General features: G+C 49.7%; 1 protein-coding gene and 1 pseudogene across 1 annotated transcript; one reads left to right on the forward strand and one right to left on the reverse strand.

The window, feature by feature from the left end:
* The first annotated feature begins 61 nt into the window (after positions 1–61).
* Positions 62–18,347, forward strand: LOC116901047. The gene is made up of 15 exons (XM_032902629.1): positions 62–176; positions 1,183–1,399; positions 3,324–3,428; positions 4,339–4,470; positions 5,122–5,206; positions 5,297–5,360; positions 5,756–5,841; positions 6,425–6,607; positions 9,201–9,254; positions 9,534–9,686; positions 10,792–10,859; positions 11,019–11,064; positions 13,442–13,505; positions 16,183–16,262; positions 18,275–18,347. The coding sequence occupies exons 1-15, from the start codon at positions 62–64 to the stop codon at positions 18,302–18,304; spliced, it is 1,482 nt and encodes a 493-aa protein (XP_032758520.1). The 3' UTR covers positions 18,305–18,347.
* A 2,988-nt stretch (positions 18,348–21,335) lies between these two features.
* LOC116901048 lies at positions 21,336–22,123 on the reverse strand (annotated as a pseudogene).
* Positions 22,124–23,104: the final 981 nt, after the last annotated feature.

Below are 23,104 nucleotides of genomic sequence, written 5' to 3' on the forward strand. Positions count from 1 at the left end.
CTGCGGGTCCCTGGAGAGAACGTAAGCTCTCACTTCCACGGCTGCAGGTTCTGAAGGGAGGATGCTGCTGCTGCTGCTGTGTGCACTGCTGTTCTGCTGGGGGATGCTGCCCCAAGCCCGAGGGATGACCCATGGCCCTCTCTTCCTGCGGATCAACAAGACCCAGCTGGAAACAGGTGAATCTCAAGGAATGAGCTTGGACAAGCATGGCCTCCAAGAAGGCAGAGCCATGGACAACAGCTCTGGGCTTCTCCTCTGGTGTCCATTTACCAGCGTGCACAGCTGCCCTTGCCCCTCCTCTGCTCTAACGCTTGTCACAAGCAGTCCTCGCCCTGCCATTCAAACCCTCCAGTGTCCTCCTTACCACCTCCCACCGCATAGAGGTCATGGCTGCCTCCTTGGCTGTTTGTGGGCCCATCCCCCTTTCTCTCCTTCTAAATGTAGTGTGCTCTGACTGGGCCTGGAAGTCAAAGTCCTTACCACCTCTCCTCCAGAAATATCTTCCGATCTCCCTGTAGCAGTCAGGTCTCTCTAGCTCCCACAGTCCTCTGGTGAAACCTCGTCAATGAACTTGTCCAGACATAGCACCTGCTAACCTGTCTGTCTGCCTGCTGCTCTCCCTGCCGCTTGTCTGGAGGGTGTTTGTCCCAGCTTGAGGATTGGTGACCTGGAGACATTTGCATGTGCTGCTGCTCTCCCTAGACCCTTCCATAATGAGTTCCTTCACCTCCTTGGGGTGTCTGCCCTAAGCCTCCTCCTTACAGCAGCCCTCGAGGACCTTCATGTCGGAAGCAGTCACTGCTCACCCCAGTCACGCTTAGACTCTGCCCTGCTTCATTTTCTCTGTAACACTTCCAAAACTTACTTTACTTGCTGGTCTGAGTTCTAGTTTGTCTTTCTCCCCGACTACCATGTCAACTCCAGGGCAGTGGGAGTCACGCAGCTCCTCGAGAAGAGGAGACTTACTTGCTGGCTGAGTTGGGATGGCAAGGCAAGGCTAAGTCAGGACAATCACTTAAGTACAGGAGTTTGAAACCGACCTGGGCAATATATTGAGATCTGAGCTCTGGTCTCCTGATAAGAACTTGTTGAATGGCTATCTTATCTTCTAGCTGAGTTCAGGTGCCAGTGGGTGTTTGCTGAATGGCTGAATGAACCCTGAGGAGTTGTTTTTGTCCCCAGACATCTCAGATCTACTATTAGAGTACCAGGTCCTGAAGGGTGTGATCAGGATGGCTGTGACTGGATCCCCAAGTGAGGGTGTGTCTGTCCTGGACCGCCTGCCCTTTGTCAGAAAGGAGCTTGTCAAGAAGAAGAGTGGGCTGGACCTGTCACTCGTGGGGGACCTGCTGTCTGGGAAGACTATCCCTGAGCTCAAGAAGTTGCTGGAGACAGCCGGGTGAGTGGCCGATGAGGTAGCCTATGCCTCTCTTCTCCCTCAGGGGCCTTTCCCTGTCAAGTGGAGCAGAAGTGGGCAGGCAACCTGGTGTCTACAGCCTTTCCTCAGCCTCAAATGCATGAAGCAGGTGTCCTCCTACTTACTGTGTGGCCACCTTTCCAAATCTCTCCAAAGCCCTCCAGGAAAGAAGCAGGGTCTTCCCCTCTGTGGTTCCTCATTCCTATGTTTTACAAATATGAAGGGTTTCCAAAATAGCTTCAGTTAACTGCCTGCCTTTGAATGACACGGCCATATCTCAAGATCCAAGGTTCCCAATTGGATGGGTTTGCCAGCACAGCCGCACTGAAGTGTCCAGAGCCAGCGGTCTCCCTGGAGAATGGCGGCCAAGGCAGGCGTCTGCAGCTGCTTTCTGGAAGCAGAGCTCAGCCTTTGCTCCTAGCATCCACTAACAGTCTCTGGTGCAGGCACCTTATGCCTGACATTGACCTCTCTTGGGGCACCCTTGGGTTCAAAGTCCCTTTCTCTAGGGACGCAGCCATGCTGGCTTACGGTCTAGGCTACTCTAGTGTGACTTCACCCTTACTAATCATGCTGGCAGCCAGTGTCTTCTAAATAAGGTCATGGTCTGCAGTCCTAGGGGCCAAAACTTGAACTTGGACATGGGGACATAGTGCAACCCATGGAAATCTGGCCACACCTGTCCTGCCCTCCCACACAACGAGTGTTAGTGTCAGGTCTGTAGTCCCTTAGCTGGTCCCCAGATACCCGCCATGCTGTCTGCTCGGCCCTGAAAGGCTAGCAGAGCAAGAGCCCACCTAGACAAATGGTACTGATTTTATTTGCCTTGAGGGAGGCCTGCACAGCCACAGGCTCAGCCGTGAGTGCATGAGTCCCTCCCCAACATTAGCAAGGAAAGACTCATAGGTCCTAAGACTCCAGGCTCCAAAATGGATTTTCTGGTGGGAGTGAAATGGAGAGGCCGGGAACTATAGAATGGGGAACACTGCCCAGGGAGGCTTGGGAGGCAGCATAGGCAAATACCATCACCATGCCGAGTGTTGGCACTGTCCACCGCTTCCCCCATCCACCTGGGTAACCATGCCATGGTTTAAGCCTACCCTATCCCAGGACATGACTTGGGAGGGGAAAAGGAAAGCACCACATAATCTGATCCTAAAAATATCCTCCAGGCTGAGCAAGAAGATCAGAGTTCAGTCCTCGGCTACATAGGAAGTTTGAGACCAGCCCAGACATATGAGACCCTGTTTTGAAACAAACAGGAAAAGAAACCCCTTCCAGAAGTCTCCTTGCTGGTGGCCAGGTCCCTCCCTGTGATAGAAGGCGTTACTGCCAGCCTTAGTGGCTCCGGAGGAATCAGCAGCTGACACTGGTGTCCCTGGTGCAAACCTGACCCCTCCAAGCCCAGGGAGGAGAGACACCTGAGAAGGGAAGGGAAGGGAGCATAGTGCTGAAGAATGCTCGGCAGGGCCTGTGGGCCTCTCATGGAAACTAGAGGGGCTGCCAGGACTCTTGCGTCCCCATTGCCTGCTGGCTTTTCTTTCAAAAAGCTCATTGACTCTTATCCCTGAGACCTTGGAATCAACCCCAGGGTCCCATGCGCATTGTCAAAACATTTCCCACTGAACTACAGCCTCGGCCCCAGAGTCTGGTACTTGGAATCAGCCAGTTTTGTGTGTACAGACTTGGGCTACAGTACCTGCTTGTTAGAGACTTGCCCAGAGAAGGGTAAGGACTGCCCAGGTCCTCCAGGCTTAGAGACTGAAGCAGAGTTCTGTGGTCTCTGGCAGACCACTATGTAAGGACAGGCTGCCCCAGAGCTCTCTCCACTTCTCCTGGCATCAGCTTCATTCTAAGTTCTCCAGATACACACAGAGCCAGACACATCACCCCCTGCCTCCCATAGGTTGGTCATAGAAGATGCCAAGGGACCAGAAGTCACCCTGGAAATTCTAAGTGACAGCCTGCTGCAGATCACACTGCGCTGCAAACTGTACCTCTCACTCCTGGAGTAAGTAGCCATGGCATTTCCTCCCCACATGCTGCCAGGAAGCAGGACTAATAAAAGCCATGTGTCACCACAAGCACATTCTACAAATACTGGCTGACAGGGAAACTGAAGTCTGGAATGGGGAAGCGGCCTGCCCTGAGTCATTCAGTGAGTCTGCAGTGAGGACTCTCCCCCATGCTATTGGTGCACGTGGGCACACTTGCACTGATGGGACAGTCTGGGAAGAGTCTGCGGCCCCTGGGCTGTGTAGCTGAAGCAGGAGTGTCCGTTCTCTGGGCATACGTCTAGAACCAGGCATAGCTCTAGTCCCTTACTGCAGTAGGTCAGGAGTCCATCTTCACACCCATGGACCAAGTGGTTGTCCCCATGGCCACCTGCAGAGGCAGTGATACAGACACACGTTGGCTAGTGAAGTAGGGAGGGTCACCATGCCCTTTGGGAATATACCAGACCCCGCCTTTCTTAGGAATATGATTTTTGGTGCAACTTTATCACTTAATGGGGGAGTCTTTGACCATTCCACCTGGAATGCATTTGATCTCATCTGGTGTCAGAAGCTAAGCAGACCCCTTAGTGCTTGGATGAGAGGTGTTAAGCCTAAGAGAGCACTGTGACAGAGTCAAGGGGCCCTGAGAAATGTCTCTGCACCCTGGGGAATATATTACAGCCTTGATTGGGATAGCGTGGCAATAGTAAGATCCAGCGGAGAGAGCATGTGTCCCATCTCAAGGTCACACTCAGTGTCTGCTGCCCTCATGAGGACCTCGGCCCAGTGCTGTCCAGTCTGCTAGCAGATTCTGTATTTTAAGGAGCTCGCCTAGTTTCAAATGCAAGCTGCAGCCAGCTCATGACTTTTGGTCTCAACCTTAGACTCTACCTGGGACTCTGCCCAGACATACTGTCCCTACAGGAGCCTATGGCTGGAAGCCATCAAGAATATACGCATTGGAGTACGGCTAGAACAGATAGGGAACAAGACCCGAGTGGCCTTCGAGGAGTGCCACACGCCACCCGGAAGCCTGAACATTGAGATCTTGAAACGGTGAGCACTTCTGAGTTCTTCCTGAGCCTCCCCTGAGTCCTGCGCTGGCCCAGCCCCTTCTCCAGTGGTCCTTCTCTAAAATTCTGGGCTGGGGGTGCCTCTCCTTCAAAGCCACAGAGTATACATGTCACCGGTCAGCCTCTCTTGCCTCCACACTAAAGGTCATGGTAAGACTCAACCTCTGCTTAGCTACTTCCTAACAGTGGGTGCTGGCCAGCTACGGACTTCTGGGAGCCTTGGTTTCATTGCTTATGGTACTCAGCCCACATGAACAGTCCTGGGAAGGAGATTACTAACCGACTTACATAGCACAGAACCTGACACCCAAGGGGATCAATTATTCATAGAGACATGATCTCCTCATTGCCAAAGGGGCCACTTCCTGCCTGAAAATCCCAAAGACTTTTATAAAAGATCAAATACAAATAAGGACATAATGAAGAAAGTCAGAGAAAAAAACACATGGGTGTAAGGGGGGCAAGAAGATGGAGGAGGAGGGGAGAAGGTGGGAATGCTGGGGAAGAAAAAGGTAGTTACTGTGGCCTTCCTGCTACCCTGCCTAGGGGAGTTTTCCTCGGCTGTGTTTGGCTTCCCCTCCCTGCCCACACCTTTAGCACACCCATGTATGCCTACCTGCCATCCCTTCCCTAGATCAGACACCTTGTTGCCAAACCAACTGCTGGAACTGGTGGCAGACACCCTGGATGGATCCCTGCCCTTTTTCCTGCAGAAGATAGTGAGTCACCAGGGGAGAGGGGTGTGGCCCCCAACAGAGACCCTCTACCATGGCCCTATTCCAGCAGGAACCCCTCTTCTCTCCCTCTAGGTGTGCCCTGTGACCACAAACCTGATCAACTTCCTGCTGGAAGACATGCTACACATCATTCTTCGTATGTTGCTGGTGGTCAGATGCCCCTTGCCATGTGCCATGTGTCCGTCTACAGGAATATACCCAGGGACAGGACACCCATGCCTACAGGAAGGATACTTTCTAACTGGGAAAAGGATGGGACAATATAGTTTGTAAATACCATGTCACTTGCCCTCCGAGCTTCGGTCTCCCTATCTGTTAAGCAGGATCAATGGAAGGCCTATAGGCAAGGCCTGTTAGAACAATACCAACAACCAGGCACAAAGCCATCACTCAACAAGTGTTCCTTATTTCAGGAGGCTCAGTCATCAAAACCCTTAAGGCTGAGCAGGGGAGAAGGGATTTCTCCCGCCTCCCACAGCATCCTTCCCACCTCTGCCTCTGGCTGAGTTGGGTTTTATTTCTGTGCCACAGCTCCTGCCATCTCTGATCCCAATGATTTCCAGTACTATTTGACCACCACAGAGTTCACAGAGGGAGCCATCCTGATGAGAGTGGAGGTGAGCGACCCTAGGCTGCCATGGGCCCTTGGGGACCTGCTGGGGGAGGAGGGGCAAAGAGAAAGGGAGGTAGGGCTTCCTGGGATGGGAAGGAGCAAAGCGGAAGACAGGCAAGAGAGGAGCGGGACAAGGGAGTGGAACGAGAACGGGAGCCCAGGGAGCGAGTCAGGCCAGCAGGAGAACAGCTGAGCCCGCTCCCAGATGGGGAAAGTGTGGACAGAGAATGGCTGAGGACTGCCCAGCTCCTGTCCACTGCCTTGATGTCTCTCTGTAACGGAAGGTAGGAAGGACAAGAAGGTCCAGGAGGGACAGGGTTCAGAGAACAGAGTGGAGTTCCATGGAGGAAAGGGAGCCAGGCTCAGGCACTCAGCTCTAGCTCGTCTCTCATGGAGGATTCGAATGAATGGCATCACCTCACTAGGCCTCGGTTTCCTTGTGTTCAGATGGCTCCCATCTGATGATAAGACACTGTTGGTTAGGCTCACATGAAATTGTGCCTGCTGGAGTCTGTGTAGTGAACTGTGACCAGGTGACCACCAGGGGGCGCTGTCCCCACTGAGCGTCTTCCATCATTTCTTTGAAGCTTGTGACTCCCTGTGGCCCACACCAGAGGCCCCCCAGGTCAGAGCACGTGGTTCCCCCACCTCTCCCAGGATTATCCCAGAACAGCATGGCAGACTTTGCCTTTTGGCTAGAAATCTACAATGACATCCTGGCCTGCCTCTACACCAGCCAGGAGATCTTCGTGGAGCCCCAGGATTCCTCGGTGAGTGCTGGGAGATCGGCAGGAGAGAGGAACAAAATGCCCCTGCCTGTTTCTTACATGGTAAAGCCAAGACCCCACTCACAAAAGTCATTTCCCCACTCTAGACTTGAGCAGTCTAACCTTACTAGTTCCTTTTGATCCTTTGGAACCCAGAGCAGAAGCCCCATTATCTGAGAGGAGGAACACTCACACCCTTCTCTCTTCATAACGCACACCCATTCTTACACAGCAGATATTTATAAAAGCCTGCAGTGTGCTGGCCCTGTGCACACAGGTCCCTATCATGCAGAGATCAGAGTGCCATAGCGGAATCGAAAATTGAACAAGAAATGTTCTGGTAAATGAAAGGGTTGGGGGTGGAGTGTTCACAAGGGACACTGAGATAGATGGCCGGGGAGTACAGAGTTTATTAGGGGAGTTATTCACACTATAGACAAACAATGGACAACAATGTGGCAGAGTCTCTGAAGGAGGCTCAGAGCCTCCCTGGCAGAGGTGGAACCTGTTGTCATATCCTTCAGAGGTTGAGGAAGTTTCACAGCACAGCCCTGCACCCTGGCTCTCTGCTCTCCAGGAGGAGAGTGCAGGAGGGGCAGGGTGAGAGGTCACTGATACCTACTTTGATGTTCTTACTTCTGGATGAGAGTCTGATCCCTTTTAGCTAAGGTATCACAGACAATGTCTCAGAAAGTGCCTGCCACTCTCTGTGAGAGGAAGCCACTGTAAATATCATTTGTGGCCTGGGCAGAGGCTGGATTCTAATGGTACATCCTTACAGTAAGTAACTAGTCAGCTTTGCTTAAAGCAATCAGGGCAGCCAGAAGGCCACCTGGATGTTGGTGCTGGGAAAGGCGTATCTAAGGGTGGCCTCTATGCTGGTGAGGACACACACACACACACACACACACACACACACACACACACACACACTCAGGCATTCGCACCCGTCCCAGGGCTGATGGGAACAATAAGCAAGCCCACTGCATACATCGATGCTCAAAAACTCACGGCAGCTTCTCACCACTCCCAGAATAAAAGCAAGGCTCCTGGACAATCTGATGCCCTGTTTCTCCCCAGCTCTGCCTTCTGACTCCTTGCATTCTAGGCACACGGATGGCACTGATAACCAGCTCAGTGCTTTGTACACACATCTTTCTCTTCCCTTTCTCACATTCTTCTCTTCACTGGTAGTCTCAGCATGAATGCCATCTCCTCACACGGCCCCTTCAAGATGGCTGTAGAGATCTGAGAAAGTGCTCTCTCTCTCTCTCTCTCTCTCTCTCTTTCCCCTTCTGTCTCTCTCTCTCATACTCTTTCAAAACACTGATCTCATCTTAACTCTATAGATAATTACATATGTGTATATAATTATGTATGCAAAGTGCATATATGTGTAATTACATATAAAATTACATATGCATGTAAATTATATATGCAAAGTGCATATGCATATACATGTGGAGCATCCAAAATTCAGATCTGATATCTAAAGTGCTCCAAGATCTGAAAAACTTTACGTGTCCACAGGACACCTCAAGTGGAACATGCCACGTCCAGAAACTTTACACCAGACAAAGGAAGTTGTTTAAAACAGTTACACCAATGAGTGCCCAGACTAGAGAAGTGACCTGCTCAAGGTCATCTGCAGGTGGGACTGGCTGTAGGCGAGAGAGGTCTCCTCATCCCTTCACTTGCTACAGAGTTGAAAGTTAATTCCTGGCCCACCACCGAGCAACTAGTAAACTAATCAGACTCTGTGCAGAGTGAACTGAGACACATTGTTTTATTAAGAGTGGGGACGTTCTATGGGTCCGGGCATTGAGTGCCGCACACAGGGTGCAAGGCTGTGTGACCAGCATGCTCCTGTGCTTGTGTGTGAGTAGAAAAAGTCTATCAGGACATACTGCAAAATGTCAACAGTAGTTACCTCTGAGAATAGGATTCCGAGGGAAAAGGAAAAAGAAACGGGGAATTTTACTTCAGATATTTCTATAATCTTCTCTGTGATGACTTGTGATTCACTGTAACTCGGAGGTCAAGAATACGCTTAGTGCTCCCTGAAACTCAGTGAAGCATCGATGGCTGGGTAGAAATGTGAAAAGGCTATAACAGGAAATTATTCATGGCATATCTGTGGAGTGTGGAATGTTCTCTAGGAAACTCTCTGTTTCACTGTATTTAGAGGATTTTGCATAGTAAGAGGCTCGGTGGCTAGAGAGATTGCCTGGCTTGCCTAGCATACGTGAGGCCCTGGCTTCAGTCCCAGGCATCGTGCATACCTGTATTCTCAGCATTTGGAGGGAGCATCGAGAATTCAGCTCCGTCATGAGTCTGAGGGCATCATGATACACAAGACCCTGGCTCCAAAAAAAGTATAACAAATGCTAGGAGAAAATTATAAAAATCGTAGAAAGTATGCCTTTCCAGATAAACGACTCTGAACAGTCACACACGTGACTGTCTTGAGCCAAGGCTAACTCCTGTGCGGGCAGCGCATCCAGTGCAGGCAGCTGCCTCCTGGAGCCCTCGGTCTGCTCAGGACACACTTAGAGGACTCCGAGGACTCTAAAGGGCTTGGTCTTTGCCTTTCTAGGAAGTTGGCCTGTGGCAACTGCTGTCCCTGAGAAGCTCGCAGTCCCAGCCAGGGGTAGGTATGATGCCTGCCCCTCCCCCAGCACCCTGGGCTAGGCAGGCTGAAGGTTCCATGGACGTGTTCTATTTTTCTGCTATGGACTCCAGAAGGACTGCACCCCTTTACGGTGTCAGGATGTGAAGCAATAGGATACTACCACAGCAAGATGTCGTAGAGCTAGAGGAACTCAGTCCCCTGCCTCATAATAGAGTCTGTTTCCCACCCTTCCGCACCAGGCCAAGGAAAGCCATCCTCTAGCTCTCCTTCCTGTTCCTCTGCTTTAACCTCACTCAGGCTTATAATCTGACCAGAGGGAGCCTGGGCCTGCTCATCAGCGCCCCACGACCCCCTACCGTTCACCTCGATGGCTGCAAGACCACCGTCACCCAGCAGGGCTTACTGACGCTGCAGGGGACCAACAATGCCTCCTCTGGGGCAGTTGCCTGGGTGAGTGAAACACATGGATTTAGTTCCCAGCCTGCAGACTGAGGGCAGGAAGATGGGACAGCCATGACTAATCCCACCACTGTCTGCTACCAGTCTACACATGGGCAGCTGCGCCCACTGCTACGACATTAGCATTAGTTTCTGAACTAATAGTCTCCCACTGGGGCTCCCCAAGGTCCTCGTAGGCCATGAAGAAGTTTTGGCTCCAGACCCTATAATAGGTGTAGCTAGGGCTTCCAAAGGACTCCAAGGTCCCTAAAGGACTCGGTCTTTGCCTTGGGCAAAGCTTAGGCGCGGCTAAGTCACAAAGCTGAAAGAAACCTGGGGCCAAGATGCTCCTGACAGCCCCACCACTGGAGAGAACATTGGAGAACATAGCAGCCATCTTCACCCACTGCCAGATTGCAATGGTTTAATTCTGAATGCCCTGACCTCCAAATTGGAAAGTGCCTCAGCTGAGGGTCAGACAAGTCATTGTGCCGTAGATGTCCTGCGTGGCATCCTAAGGATGGGACAGGGTCCTCAGATCCTCCATGGCATCATTGTATGGCCGAGACCTAGCTATCCCCCATGGAGGAGAAAAGCCCTGTACCTGTGCACAGAGTCACAGAAGTGTATCAACACTGCCACAAAACCAAGAGGAGTGAGCTGCTAGTCCTCTACTGGAAAAGCTGAGGCAGAGGGATCACTTGAGTCTAGAAGTCTGAGACCAACTTGGGCAACATAGCAAGAATCCACTTAAAATTAAAACAAACAAACCAGTCTGGCTTTTTGTTGTTGTTATTGTACAGCCCTTGCCTACTGTGAGGCCCTCCCAACATGTACACAGGCAGCGAACCCACTGACTGCCAGAAACAGTGAAGGCCCAAGCCTGCCTTTCCATTGGGGGTGCCTCAGGTTCAGGCCTAGCCTCCCCTCCACCAGGAGCAGCCAGCACCATCGGTGCCTCCTCTCCCAGTGAGGCCCATATACAGTGTAGGGAAGACAGCAGCAGGGTGAGGACCATGGGACAAAACAGAGATCTGTCCAGTTGGGGCTGGGGCCAGAGGCCCCCATTGTAGGGACCAACTCCAACTCTGCTCTGCCTGCTTTCAATCCCTCACAGCAACTCCTCTGCAAAGGCGTGTTCTCCTCAGGGAGTCAGAAACAGCAACTCCAGGTCACACCATACGGGTAACGGGTTTGAGTCTGGAATATGCGACAACTGACAGGGAGGTGGGGAGCAAAGGAGTGGTGAGGGATGGCCGCCCCTGCTATGCCTGAGGTAGGGCAGTGCTTAGACACCCACCCAGCCTAAGATCACTTACTGACCTACTCTCTTTCCTCTGGCAGAGCTGTGGTCACCTTGGGCCCCTACCCTGCCATCATGGAGAAGCAGGTGAGTCCCTTCCTTAAGCCCTGTGCTCTAAAGGCTCCATAAATGCACGTTGTAAATGGTCTCAAGTCACTGGCACAGGATTGAAACTCGGAGTCATACTCTGTCCCTAATCTCATCTTACCTTGGAGCCCCCCAACTCCTACTGGAGTAGGGTGAGGCCTCTGGGGCTCTGGCTTGCCTAATTCATGTATAACAAATATTAAATGAGCACCTACTATGTGCCTAGTCTTGCCTTAGGTACACAGATGGGTCAAGTATCAACACAAAGGCCCCCACCCTTTTGAAATTCACGTGCTGGCAGACATAAATAGTCCCACCTAGAACCATATATTTATATGGGCCTATAAACCTCAGCAAAGCCAATTATATGGCATAGAGACAGGTGACAGCACCATGAAGAGAGAAGCAAGTCAGTGTGGGGATCAGCAACATTAGAAGGGCGTCTGGGAAGATGGCTCAGCAGTCACAAGCTGGCTGTCCTTCCAAAAGACAAAGCTCAGTTCCCAACACCCGCGTGGAAGCTCGCACTGTCTGTAACTCCAGTTCCAGACAGACAGACATGCAAGCAAAACTCCAATGCACATAAAACGTGTGTGTGTGTGTGTGTGTGTGTGTGTGTGTGTGTGTGTGTGTGTGTGTGTGTGTGTGTGTTTTAAAGGAATCTGAGTGATGCATTGATGTGAGCTTTTTTTTTGGGGGGGGGGGTAAGATAGGGTTTCTCTGTGTAGCCCTGGCTGTCATGGAACTCACTCTGTAGACCAGGCTGGCCTTGAACTCCGAGACCCACCTGCCTCTCTGGACCGAGTGCTAAGATTAAACGTGTGGGCCACTACTGCTCAGTGGAAGTGAGCTTCTAAGGAAAAACTGAAACAGAAGTAGGGAGAGTAGGGATTTCAGGAAGAAGTGAACCAAAGACCCAGGACTGAAGGTGCCCCAGGGCTGAGGGAAGAGCAGGGGTCTGGAGCAGAGAGGGCATCAAGACACAAAGAGGGGGCAGAGCAGGTCATAGTGAGGCCAAACTGGGATGACTTTTCCTCAGAACGAGATGGAGGCCTTGCTCGAGGCTGGAGAGCATGAGCAGCACCAGAGAAGGCAGTGGGACCTGTAGCAGGGTACAGTCAGCACAGAGTGGATGAGAGTCCCAGGAGGTGACGGTGGCTGTGCACACAAGAGTCAGGAACTGGGATTTTAAAGCTAGACCTAACTAACAGGATCCCATGATGGGTCAGAGAGGGGAAGGAGGTGGAGTTTCATCTAAGATGGGGCAGGCTTACTAAGGGCTAACCTTGATCTCTAGGTCGAACGCAGAGGTGCAGGGAGCTGAGCATCATGGCTGAACTGACAGGCTGGCCTTCAGTCCCTGAGCTCAAGCCACTGTTGATGCAACCTGCACCTCTTCCCCACCTCCTGCTTGGAAGAAGGATGCCCACAGTAAAGCCCCCTTCCCATGGCCCACACATCCTCTCTGCAGGCCTGCGTGCACAGACTCTAACCCTAAAGGAGGAAAGTCCCAGGAAGGCGGGGCTGAGTGAGGATATGAACCAAGAGACACAGTAGGGAGGGTTCCCTGGGCTGGAACCCAGGCCTTGTGTGAGACCCACTAACCAGCCCTGCCCTACGGAATACTACGGTCATTGGCACATCACTTCACTTGCATAGACTCTTGGTCAAAGACAACAAGACTCTTGCTCTCAGGTCAGGAAGCTCAACTGTGACATCACAGGGCATCCATCAGACCAGGGTGACTATGCATGGTTTCAGACAAATTATTCCTTAAATAAGCTACCCACCCACACCTCAGACTAGTAAGCCAGCAAACTAAGTATCTGAAGGAGTCTTCTTATGTGTTCGGATAAGTTGGGACAGTCCTGATCACGACCCCCTTGCACATTCCTCGGGATGGGAGGCTTGCTGTTTCAGTGGGCCCCACTGTAAGCAGCTCTCAGTCCTAGAAGGACTAGAGTTGGTCCCTGTGAAGATGCACCCTGGGCTCCCATGGATCCATCTGTTCCCTTCCCTGGGGCTGCCCTGCAGAGATGGTGCCTGGCTGGGGGGGGTCTCCTTTTTTGGCCCCCTCAGGGTTCCCTTGGGCCTTCACTAATCTGACCCAAAGGTTCCAAAGTCCTTCAAAAGTGGCATCAGTATAGATACAGTGGCCCCTGTAACCCCAGTGCTAGGGAGGCTGAGGCAGGAAGATAGCAAGTTCAAAGCCAGCCTAGACTACAAAGGGAGACTTTGGTATTTTTTAAGATGGTGTCTGTGGGACATCTCTGGACTCTGTGTGGCAGCTGTACTGAAGGCTCTCCCTATCCTAGGCTGGCACATCCCCATCCATGTGCCATAGAGGAACTGAGCTGCCTACCGTGTCCCATTGCAGGGAGAGTACCTGAAGGCCTTGCTCTTGGCTGTCCTGAAGAGGCGGTTCCTGCCTCACCACAACAGTGAGTCTCGCTGTACCTCTCTGTCCACCTCTCTGTCTGGCCACACTCACAGTACATTGCTGGGGGCAGCACCAGGCCTATTCACAGGGGCTGCCAACAGTTGCCTGGGTTGAGACTGACTTCCCGGGAAAACAAGAAGCAGCCACCCCTGAGCTCTCAGAAATAGTTGCAGAGACTGCTAATGCTGATGCAAGCTCAGAGCACGGACAGGTGACCAGGAGAGTGACTTCAGGGCAGACGTAAAGTCTCAGTGAAGAGGCCATCAGAGCGGAGGGGCCACTCAGCTCAGCAACTACAGGGCCGAGAGTCAATGGTCCCAAGTAGAATGCTAGATGGGCTGAAGCCAAAAGGCTGGCCAAAGTGTGCTCACACGGTAAATGTGACCAACAGGGCTGAAAGCTGAATGTCACAATACGTCACCCTCACCTCTAGCTATCAGGAATCCAAAGTTTTCCAAAAATCCCTGTCTGCTCCTGTGCTCCACAGATGCTAAGACAAGGCAATGCCTTGTGACATCTAAGGAGGTGAGCTAGGAAGGCGAAGGGCAAGCCTTAGCACTGGGCTTCCTGGCCTGGCCATTCCTTGGACACAGTGTATCCCATCACCCATCACCCATCACCCATCACCCATCACCCATCACCCATCACCCATCACCCATCACCCATCACCCATCACCCATCACCCATCCCCATGGTTACTTGGTCAGTAGTCAGTACCTGTATCCCACGGCACAGTGAACTTCCAGAGACATAGGTCCTCATGTTTCTCATTGTGTTCCTAGCATCCTGTCCAGACTCACACCAAGTGATAGAAGATCTCTCTCTCTCTCTCTCTCTCTGTATGTGTGTGTATGTGTGTATGTGTATGTCTGTCTGTGAGTGTGTGTGTGTGTGTGTGTGTGTGTGTGTGTGTGTGTGTGTGTGTGTGTGAGAGAGAGAGAGAGAGAGAGAGAGAGAGAGAGAGAGAGAGAGTCTTGAGGAATTACCTGGCTCAGGCTTCTCATCTTTCAGATGGGCCCACTCTACAGACCCAGAGAGGTTAGGTGACTTATCCAACATGACCCAGCAAATCTCTGACCAAGCTGAGTCCAGGAGCCTGACTTCTTGCCTTCTCAATTGAGAATCTTTTGTGCTTTGAGAACAATCACTTTGAGAAGCTGGTAGAGACTCGAATGTTAGCCAGGCTTCCATCCTGAGGTCTATGGTGGCTAGGGAAGGTTCTGGGCATGAAACGAGCAAATCTGTTCAAAAGGGAGCCTAACTGGGCACAGAGCAGGGGGCAGTAGAAGGCCCAGCAGGGCAGCCAGGGAGGTCAGACAGCAAGGATGCCACCTGCAAGGGGCTGGGGAGATAGGACCTACTCTTTCTGTGCCCACCACAGGCTTTCACTCAATGCTTGTCCCATAATACCACAAGGGTCAAAAGACAGTCCAAAAAGTAGGCCAGGCACAGAAGTTGATATGGTCATGCAAGGTCTAAACACCAGGTCAGGAGCCTGTTCGGTGACACAGGGTACTGCTTCATACTACAGCTCCACCCAGAGGAGAAAGGGGCAGGGTGAGAGCCCATGAGAAAGCCCAGGAGGGCTGTATGAAACAACTTGAGGGAAAAAAAATAAAAATAAAAAGCAATGGAGGCTTGGGCAAGCCTCGTGGAAGAGACTAGAATGAGGAGCGCTCAGGCTGAGGACCCAGGGAGGTCTGGGGACAAATGGAAGAACAAATTCTTGGGCTCTTCTTCTTCCCCCCACCCCGCCCCCACCACCTAACTTCCAAGTGACCATTAGGCCAAGAGAGGATGCCAGGTCACTCCAAGGCCAGAGTAGCTGGGGGGGTGGGGGGGGATAGGGTGGAGCAAGACCGCTCAGCACAGGAGGGAGGCCATGCCAGGCCCTCGGTTTTTCACAACTCAGTCTTTGAAAATCATCCAACCGAATGGTTAGTTCACAGAAGCACTAATTGCAAACTGACCAGCTCTGTAAATTTACTGATCTGAGGCTTAGTTTTCGATGTTTGTCAAGGAAGCATATCTGTGAATACTTACCCTCTTTGATATGGTCGATGGATATTGTTGACAGGGCCAAACATCTAGTGCTTTCAGGTTTCCAGTTGATTCAGACTCCTGATTCAGACATCTATTTTCAAGATGTTTCATATCTACCACCCTGGTAGGATATTTTAGGTTCAGTGTGAGAATTGGGTAGACTATATTTCCTGAGTAGATTTATAGGAAACCTTCAATCTTCAACAAACTGAATCTTCCTTAAAACACCATGAAGAAGGTGAACTTCCTAACAGTACTCACAAGTCTGGAGTGTTTTTAAGAAGAATGTTCCTTTAAAAGACAGGAGTGAGTGAAGGTGTGGAGGGACTGTGAGTCAATCAGGGTTGTACAACCCGGGGCTCGCAGGACACATGTGTATATCCCAGGATAGTATGAATATGGCCTGGCCCAATTGTAAATGGTAATGTCATATTGAAACGTCAAAAGTTGTACCCTCCTAGTGAAGTCTGTTTTCCCTGGGATGCCTGCTGTTCAAGGCTGCCTGGTTAAGTAGGAGGTTGGAACACAAATGGTCCTGAGGCTAGGGGCTGGGGTCTGTAGCTACACAGAACCTCCCAAACATACCTGCAGGACAGCCTGCCCACCAGGCCCTGAGCTCTGCCTTCCTCTTGCAGAGTGGCTCCGTGAGCACAGCCTCCCACTGCCCAACATCAAAGGCATCTCCTTCAGCCATGCCCAAATGGACTTCTCTGAGGTAGGTGCAGGGGAGAGGTCTCCCTGTGATGCTCAGCAAATGGGCAGGAAGTTAGAGCCTGAGGCCGCTTCCAAAGCCCTCAGCCATCTTGGATGTGGTACTTCAGTTATAGAGGAATTGACCTTGGCCTTGGCTTTCAGCATGAGTCCCTCAGGAAGCCAAAACACAGGGCTCATCAAGATCATCTCCCCCTACACAGACAAAGTCAATGTTATTCTCCCCCACTTTGATTGTGAGGAGACTTGAGGCTCAGAAAGGGAGAAAAACGGGGCCAGGGTGACAAAGCAGGAAGCTTTATCAGACCTCAAAGTTAATGATCTCAGCTAGGACCACCTACCTCCCTAGAGCTGAGATGTCCTGCTTGTACCTAGGGCATCCACAAATAGTGCCATTGTACCCAGTGCCTACAAGCATTCAGGGGTGGGAAGCAGGGATCGGGTAGGAGGCCAGAGGCAGCCCACCTGAAGTAAGAAAGCATAAGGGGCCCCTGAGGTGCTGCCTGGTGGATCTGCTCACAGGCCTACCTGCCTCCTATCCCTATCCTGGCTTCCGTTCCTTCCCAAGTGGGTCAAAGTTCATACAATGAAAGTTCCAGGTCTGGGGGCTGAGTGTTGCTGTTCTTCTCGAGGACCCAAGCTCCACTCCCAGCACAACCTCCTGTAAGCTCCAGAGGACCCGATACCCTCTTCTGGCTTCCACTGGTCCCTGCACACTTGTGGTATACACTCAAAGAGGCATACAAACGTACACATAGATACAAATGAAATAAATAGAATTTTTTAGAAAGATAAAAAATATTTGAAGGAAGTTGTCAAAGAACAAGTTGGAAGGCAGACAGAAACAATCTCAAGTTAACAGAGTATATCTCCCATAATAAACTGTCTCCTAAAGGCTGGATGTGACCATGATAAACTCCACACTGAGGCAGGAGGGACAGGACAGACAGACAAAGAGAGACAAGGACCATGGAGCGTGGAGAAGGCATTGCTAGGAAGGGTGGGTCTCGGACACATCCTCATGTCCTCATCTCTCCACCTGAAAAGATTTCCAAGGTTGTGGCACATCCAGCACTCAGGAGGGGGAGGCAGGAGCCTCATGAGTTGCAGGCCAATCTGGGCTACGTAACGGGACCCTGCATCAAAAGGAAAGGCAGGACAAAGGCGTGAACTTGAACTTTAGGACCACAAGCTTAGGCCCTGGGCTCCCATCCCCATTCCTGACTACAAAAGCCTGCCTTCCAGACCCTGAAATGGGAAAGGCAGCAGGCATAGCCTTATGGGACCACTCTGTGTTCCCCCACACACACCCAAATTCCCAGTCTGCTGCTCCTCCCTGACATCAGCCTAGGGACCTTAGAGAGTAGAGACCCTCATTTGAGTAGGTCTAGAAGAACACATCCAGATAGTCCAGGGTTTGTGACTGCCCTAAAAATAATGCCACCAGTCCTGGCACAATCAGGTCGGGTGCTGACTGGGGTGTGTGGGGTCCGTTGATGGGTCTGGGTGACCAGAGTACAGCCAGAGTCTTCCAGGCACTGAAGTGTTGCCTCCTCATAACCAGACCTGTGCAAAGCAAGCCTCGCTTACCAACTTGCTTCTAGGCTGCCTTGTAGGCTTCCATTGTCCAGGTTGTGAGTTACATAACTACAGAGTGCACCATGCAGACTGTAGTCTAGAGGGGGAAATGCCAGCTGGAGCTGGACAGGCACAACATACGCATCCTTACATGGCTGCCCTGATTGCTCAGTCACTCGCTCACTGTCCTTTGTTCACAGTCAACGTCTCAAGAATAGCTAGTGTGAATAGTCTAGTGTGAATAGTCTAGTGTGCTGCTCTTTTCATCAATGCTCCCAAGACTCCTTTTCCTCTCCACTCTATGCCCTATCCACTCAGTCCCTGACTCTTCTGTCTTAGAGTCTCAGGTGTGGGCCCCTCTGGAGTGTCAGCAGCGGACTGTGAGAAGTGGGGCACACAGACTCTGTGCTATATAGAATCTATATGTATAATCTACAGGATTACATCCTGCTGACCGTCCCCGAGTAACCATTCTGCTGGGGCGCTGTCCCTGCCCACAGCTGCACACGCTCAAGAGCCCGAAGTCCACGATCAGCGGCAGTCCCAGTGCAGTTCACAGCTGTAATAAAGATGTTTCCTCTGTGAGTCTGGGTCTGAGTTTCACGTGTTTCCTGGGAGCTGGGAGGATGACTTAAGTGTTTAAATGACAGGCATCCTTCCCAGCTCTAGTTTTCCTATGACCCTTCTGGAAAGTGCTCTGAGTTCTGTCCTCAGTACCCAGAAAAGGGCAGAAGGAAATAGGATAGGGGTTTATGGATGGGGGTGTACTATTGTTAAATTTTCATAAATCAAAATATTATTTTGTGATTAAATTTTCACTGAATTTCCCTTTTTAATCAATGATAGAATTTTAATTTCAATGCAGCAATTATTAATGCGTTCACATTTTAAACATTTTCATTCTATCATGAATAATGATTAAATATATCCTGAATTTAAATTTTTTTCATTTATCATAATGGTATGCTACATAGACTGTGGGAGAGGGCAGTGATCGTGATGTAAACTAAGTAAATGGATAAATAAATAAATAAATAAATAAACAAACAAACAAATGGTACAAATAAATGTACAATTAAAGTATGTTTTAAAAAAGTATAAGCCTACACCACTATCATTTTCCCTACCCACCTGAAGCACAGTTCTTAACAAAGACACAAAAACCCACGTGTTCTCAATGAAAATTGGTGGGGCAATAAAAACACTCAGTGGCAGAATTCCTCTGTCCTGCACAAATAAGCTCCCCTAAAACTGAAGAAACTACACATAACAGCATTCTCTCTTCTCTGGCCCTCTCAATGGTCAGTGTAATCACACTACATGCTCTTTTAATATGTTGTCATGTACTGCCAGCGACCATTCATGCTACTAAATGCTGCCACGCCTTCCTTCTATGCTACACCCTTCACTCTCCAGACCCCTTTCTCCTTCCCTCTCTTCCCTTCCCCTTCCCCTCCCCCACTCTCTCTCCACCTGTTCCTGAGCTTCTGCCTCTCTCTCTCTCTCTCTCTCTCTCTCTCTCTCCCTCTCTCTCCATATCCCCTCTCTTTCTCTGCCTCTACTCCCTTCTCAGCTTCCCTTCTCATACCCCCAAATAAACTCTATTCTATACTACATCAATCCTATGGCTGGTACCGAGGAGAAAGGGATGCTTCACCATGGACCTGCTGAGGTACCCCCTCCCACCACACCACATCATGCTCTATAAAACATAGCTTTATAAAAACATTGGTTTTATTTTTAAAAAAAAAAAACACATCACTAAGGGCTTTATAGAATCTGTCTATGTGAACTGTCTGTCATTTTATGTTCAAAAGCTAAATAAGATTGAGTCACTGCATAATTGATTTAAGTCATTACCACTCATTTTTTAAGGTGTGTGTGTGTGTGTGTGTGTGTGTGTGTGTGTGTGTGTGTGTGTGTGTGTGTGTGTGTGATGGTTTGCATATGCTTGGCCCAGGGAGTGGCACTATTAGGAGGTGTGGCCTTGTTGGAGGAAGTGAGTCACTGTTGGGTGGGCTTGGAGACCCTCCTCCTAGCTGCCTGAGGATGCTCAGTCTGTTCCTGGCTTCCTTCGGGTTAAGATGTAGAACTCAGCTCCTCCTGCACCATGCCTGCCTGGATGCTGTGGTGCTGTCTCACTCCTACCTTGATAATAATGGACTGAACCTCTGAACCTGTAATTAAATGCTGTCCTTTATAAAACTTACATTGGTCATGGTGTCTGTTTACAGTAATACGACTCTAACTAAGACATGTATAGACATGTATACATGTACATAGTATAAATGTATAGACATTGGTATGTCTATATACACAAGCACTTTAAGGTAATTTTACTTTTGACACTATACAAATGCCAGATATGGTAGCAAAGGCCTTTAATCCCAGCACTAGTGGGATCTCAGTGTGTTCAAGGCCAGACTGGTCTACATTAGTGAGAGGACAGCCAGAGCTACATAGTAAGAGTCTGTCTCAACCAAAACAACAACAAATAAATAAATACATAAAACAAAAACAAAAACTATACAACCTGCTCAAAGATATACCATGACATCTCAAAATTTTCAAATAATCCCATGTGTTTGATTAGATCATCAAAGTAACTCCTCTTTTACAGTGTATTTAAGTGATCGCCATACAATGCCTCTGCTTATGACTATTATAAATAATGCTTGATGCAAAAGCCATTCAATTTAAAAAGCTACAAAGGAGTTAAATATAAAAAGTATATTTTAAGTGCATTTTCAGTAAAGCAGGTTACAGAAAAGAGAAATGCTTTTGATTGAGAAAGATTTCATATGGTAAAGTAAGGATTGCTCCACAATGGGAACAGAGGAGGACAGAGAGGAGTGAAGTGCACTGTGGAAAGATGGTGAGAATAAACTTAAGAACATGGGCATGGTGAGAGCTGCCAAGTCCAAAATAGCCCCAAAGAGGCAGCGCTGCCGATAGTGTCCAGCTTGGGTGGGACTCTGACAGGGTACACAGAGGGAGTGCTAGCAGACAAACATAACCCAAACTCGCCATTCCTCAGAAACCGTGGGAAGCATGTTTCTGGCCGTCAGAAAAGCCATTACCTCCCTTACCTGCCTCCAGCAACAAGGCCTCTAGTCCCCTGTTACTCAGACAGCTCACAACAGATCAAATTTCCCAGGCTATTCTGACTTACACAGTCGGCGCTGACTGAGCCCCACCTCCTGACACTACTCACCAAGCTGCTCTGACTTACACACTCACTCCCACCACAACCCGCATTCCAGGAAACTGGCAAGGCTTTTTCCACCATGATGTTCTCTCTCCGTCTCTCAAGAGACAGCCTGGCAGTTTTTAATTCCCTAGTAAACCTTCCTTTCTACTCAGGTAGTGGTCTAGTTCAGTGGTTCCACTGTGTCTTACTTATAACAAAGTCAGTTGTAGTTACAAGTTATTGAATTTTTTTGTCAAGCTATGACTGTTTATTAACTGACCAGATTATAAAAATGCCATGGGAAACACCTTAGTTCGTCCGTCTAACAAGCCTGTCTATCTGGTCTTCCCTGTTGCCAGCATCTCCACCTTCTACAAAGTGGGTTGTCTTGTTCTTCATTCTACCTCGTGGGGAAGATAGTTTGAAGGGCCATGGGAAGTTATTTGCTTCCTTTCCATTCCCCAGCTGTACAGATCTCCTGAATTAGATCCTCCATGCAGATGATGCCAAATTTACCAAGAGATCGAGCAATCAAGGAATTATCTGTCAAGGCAATGCGCTTTTCATTGGTTTTGCCATAGCCTCGCTTGTAGATGAGCTCATTTACTGACTTCAGGCTGGGGTACCACCGTGCCATGTACGGCTCCACAGTCCTCAGCATGTTCACTGAAGCCTTGCTGAGCTTAACAAAGGTGCCATGCAGGATCTGCCGAGGACGAAGCAGCTGCAACACCTGGCGCACCTTTGGGCTTACTCCACTGACACCTCGGAGTCTGGTGACAAAGGCCAAGTCTGGTTCTGCGAGCACATAGACGTTCCCAGCTCTCCTTGCCGTCCTCGCCATGCGAATCTCAGTCCAGTCCGTCTGCCTGCACTCCTTGTGAGCGAGCGTGCTTTGCCGTCTCCTAGATGAGCTTCCTCCTTGCCTTCCGCAGTGTCTTCAGGGCAAACTTCTTCCTCAGGCGCCTCACCTCCAACTCTTCGAAATTCCTTCGCTTTTTCTTAAGGGTTTCTGGCACAATGAAAGAAAAGTACCCCTTTTTATTCTCTCCACAGCCTCCCCGGTTCCTGCCAGAAAAGGAGCTGAAGCTCACCATACTGAATTCTTAACATCAGAATTCAATGCCAAGATAAAACTGATACCTCATTCTGTTTACAGCAATAAGGTTTTCTTAAGTGTTGATCTCCTCTTCGTAATTTACAAAGAAATAACTTGCTCAGAAAGGCAAGGGCTTTGTTTTATTCTCTAACTGAAGGAAACATTTTGAATCCGTGATTAGATTCTATTTGTTGTTGTTTTTTATGTTTTTACTCGCTATACAGCCCCTTCCTTAACCATAGAAAATTTTCTCTTCAAATAAAGGATGCCTGGGGCTAGAGAGACGGCTCAGTGGTGACAAGCGACAAGCGCTGCTGCTGCTCCTTCAGGAACTGGCATTAGGCTCCCCGCACTTACACCGGCAGCTCACAATCACTGTAACTCCAGCTCTCCACTGTGTGCATATTTACACACACACACACACACACACGCACACACGCACGCACACACGCACACACACGCACACACGCACGCACACACGCACACACACGCACACACACACACGCACATGCACACGCACACACACATGCACGCACACACACACGCACATGCACACACACACGCACACACGCACATGCACGCACACACGCACACGCACACACACGCACACCTGCAAGTAAAAATAAAATAAATCTTTTTAAAAATAATAATAATAATCTTTGTTGGGGCATTCCTGCTAAACTGCAGAGTGAGCATAAACCTCACCTAAATGGACAAGTATTTAAATATATTTATAAATCTGTACTATTTTATAAACAAATGAAGTAATAAGTGGCCAAATTTTGCTAAAGCTTTGATTCCAACTTCATTAAAAATGGGCTAATCAAGTAACTGAATATTTCTCTCATTTTTTATGCTTCTTAAATACTTGTATAAATAAATCTTTTTAAATTGCTTAAGATATTTAGTATTTTACTTGATATGTTCCTATGTGATGAAATAATGGCCACCTTAGTTTGCTGTTGCTGTTGCTGTTGCT

The sequence above is a fragment of the Rattus rattus genome, chromosome 5, assembly GCF_011064425.1.
Source record: "Rattus rattus isolate New Zealand chromosome 5, Rrattus_CSIRO_v1, whole genome shotgun sequence".
Taxonomy (NCBI): domain Eukaryota; kingdom Metazoa; phylum Chordata; class Mammalia; order Rodentia; family Muridae; genus Rattus; species Rattus rattus.

Excerpts from the sequence above, each read along its gene's own strand:
- LOC116901047 (XM_032902629.1), top strand. The coding sequence starts at position 62 with ATGCTGCTGCTGCTGCTGTGTGCACTGCTGTTCTGCTGGGGGATGCTG. Across the intron at positions 6,608-9,200 it reads TGGAGCCCCAGGATTCCTCG|GAAGTTGGCCTGTGGCAACT; the intron begins GTGAGTGCTGGG and ends TTGCCTTTCTAG. Across the intron at positions 16,263-18,274 it reads CCCAAATGGACTTCTCTGAG|GATTACATCCTGCTGACCGT; the intron begins GTAGGTGCAGGG and ends TATAATCTACAG.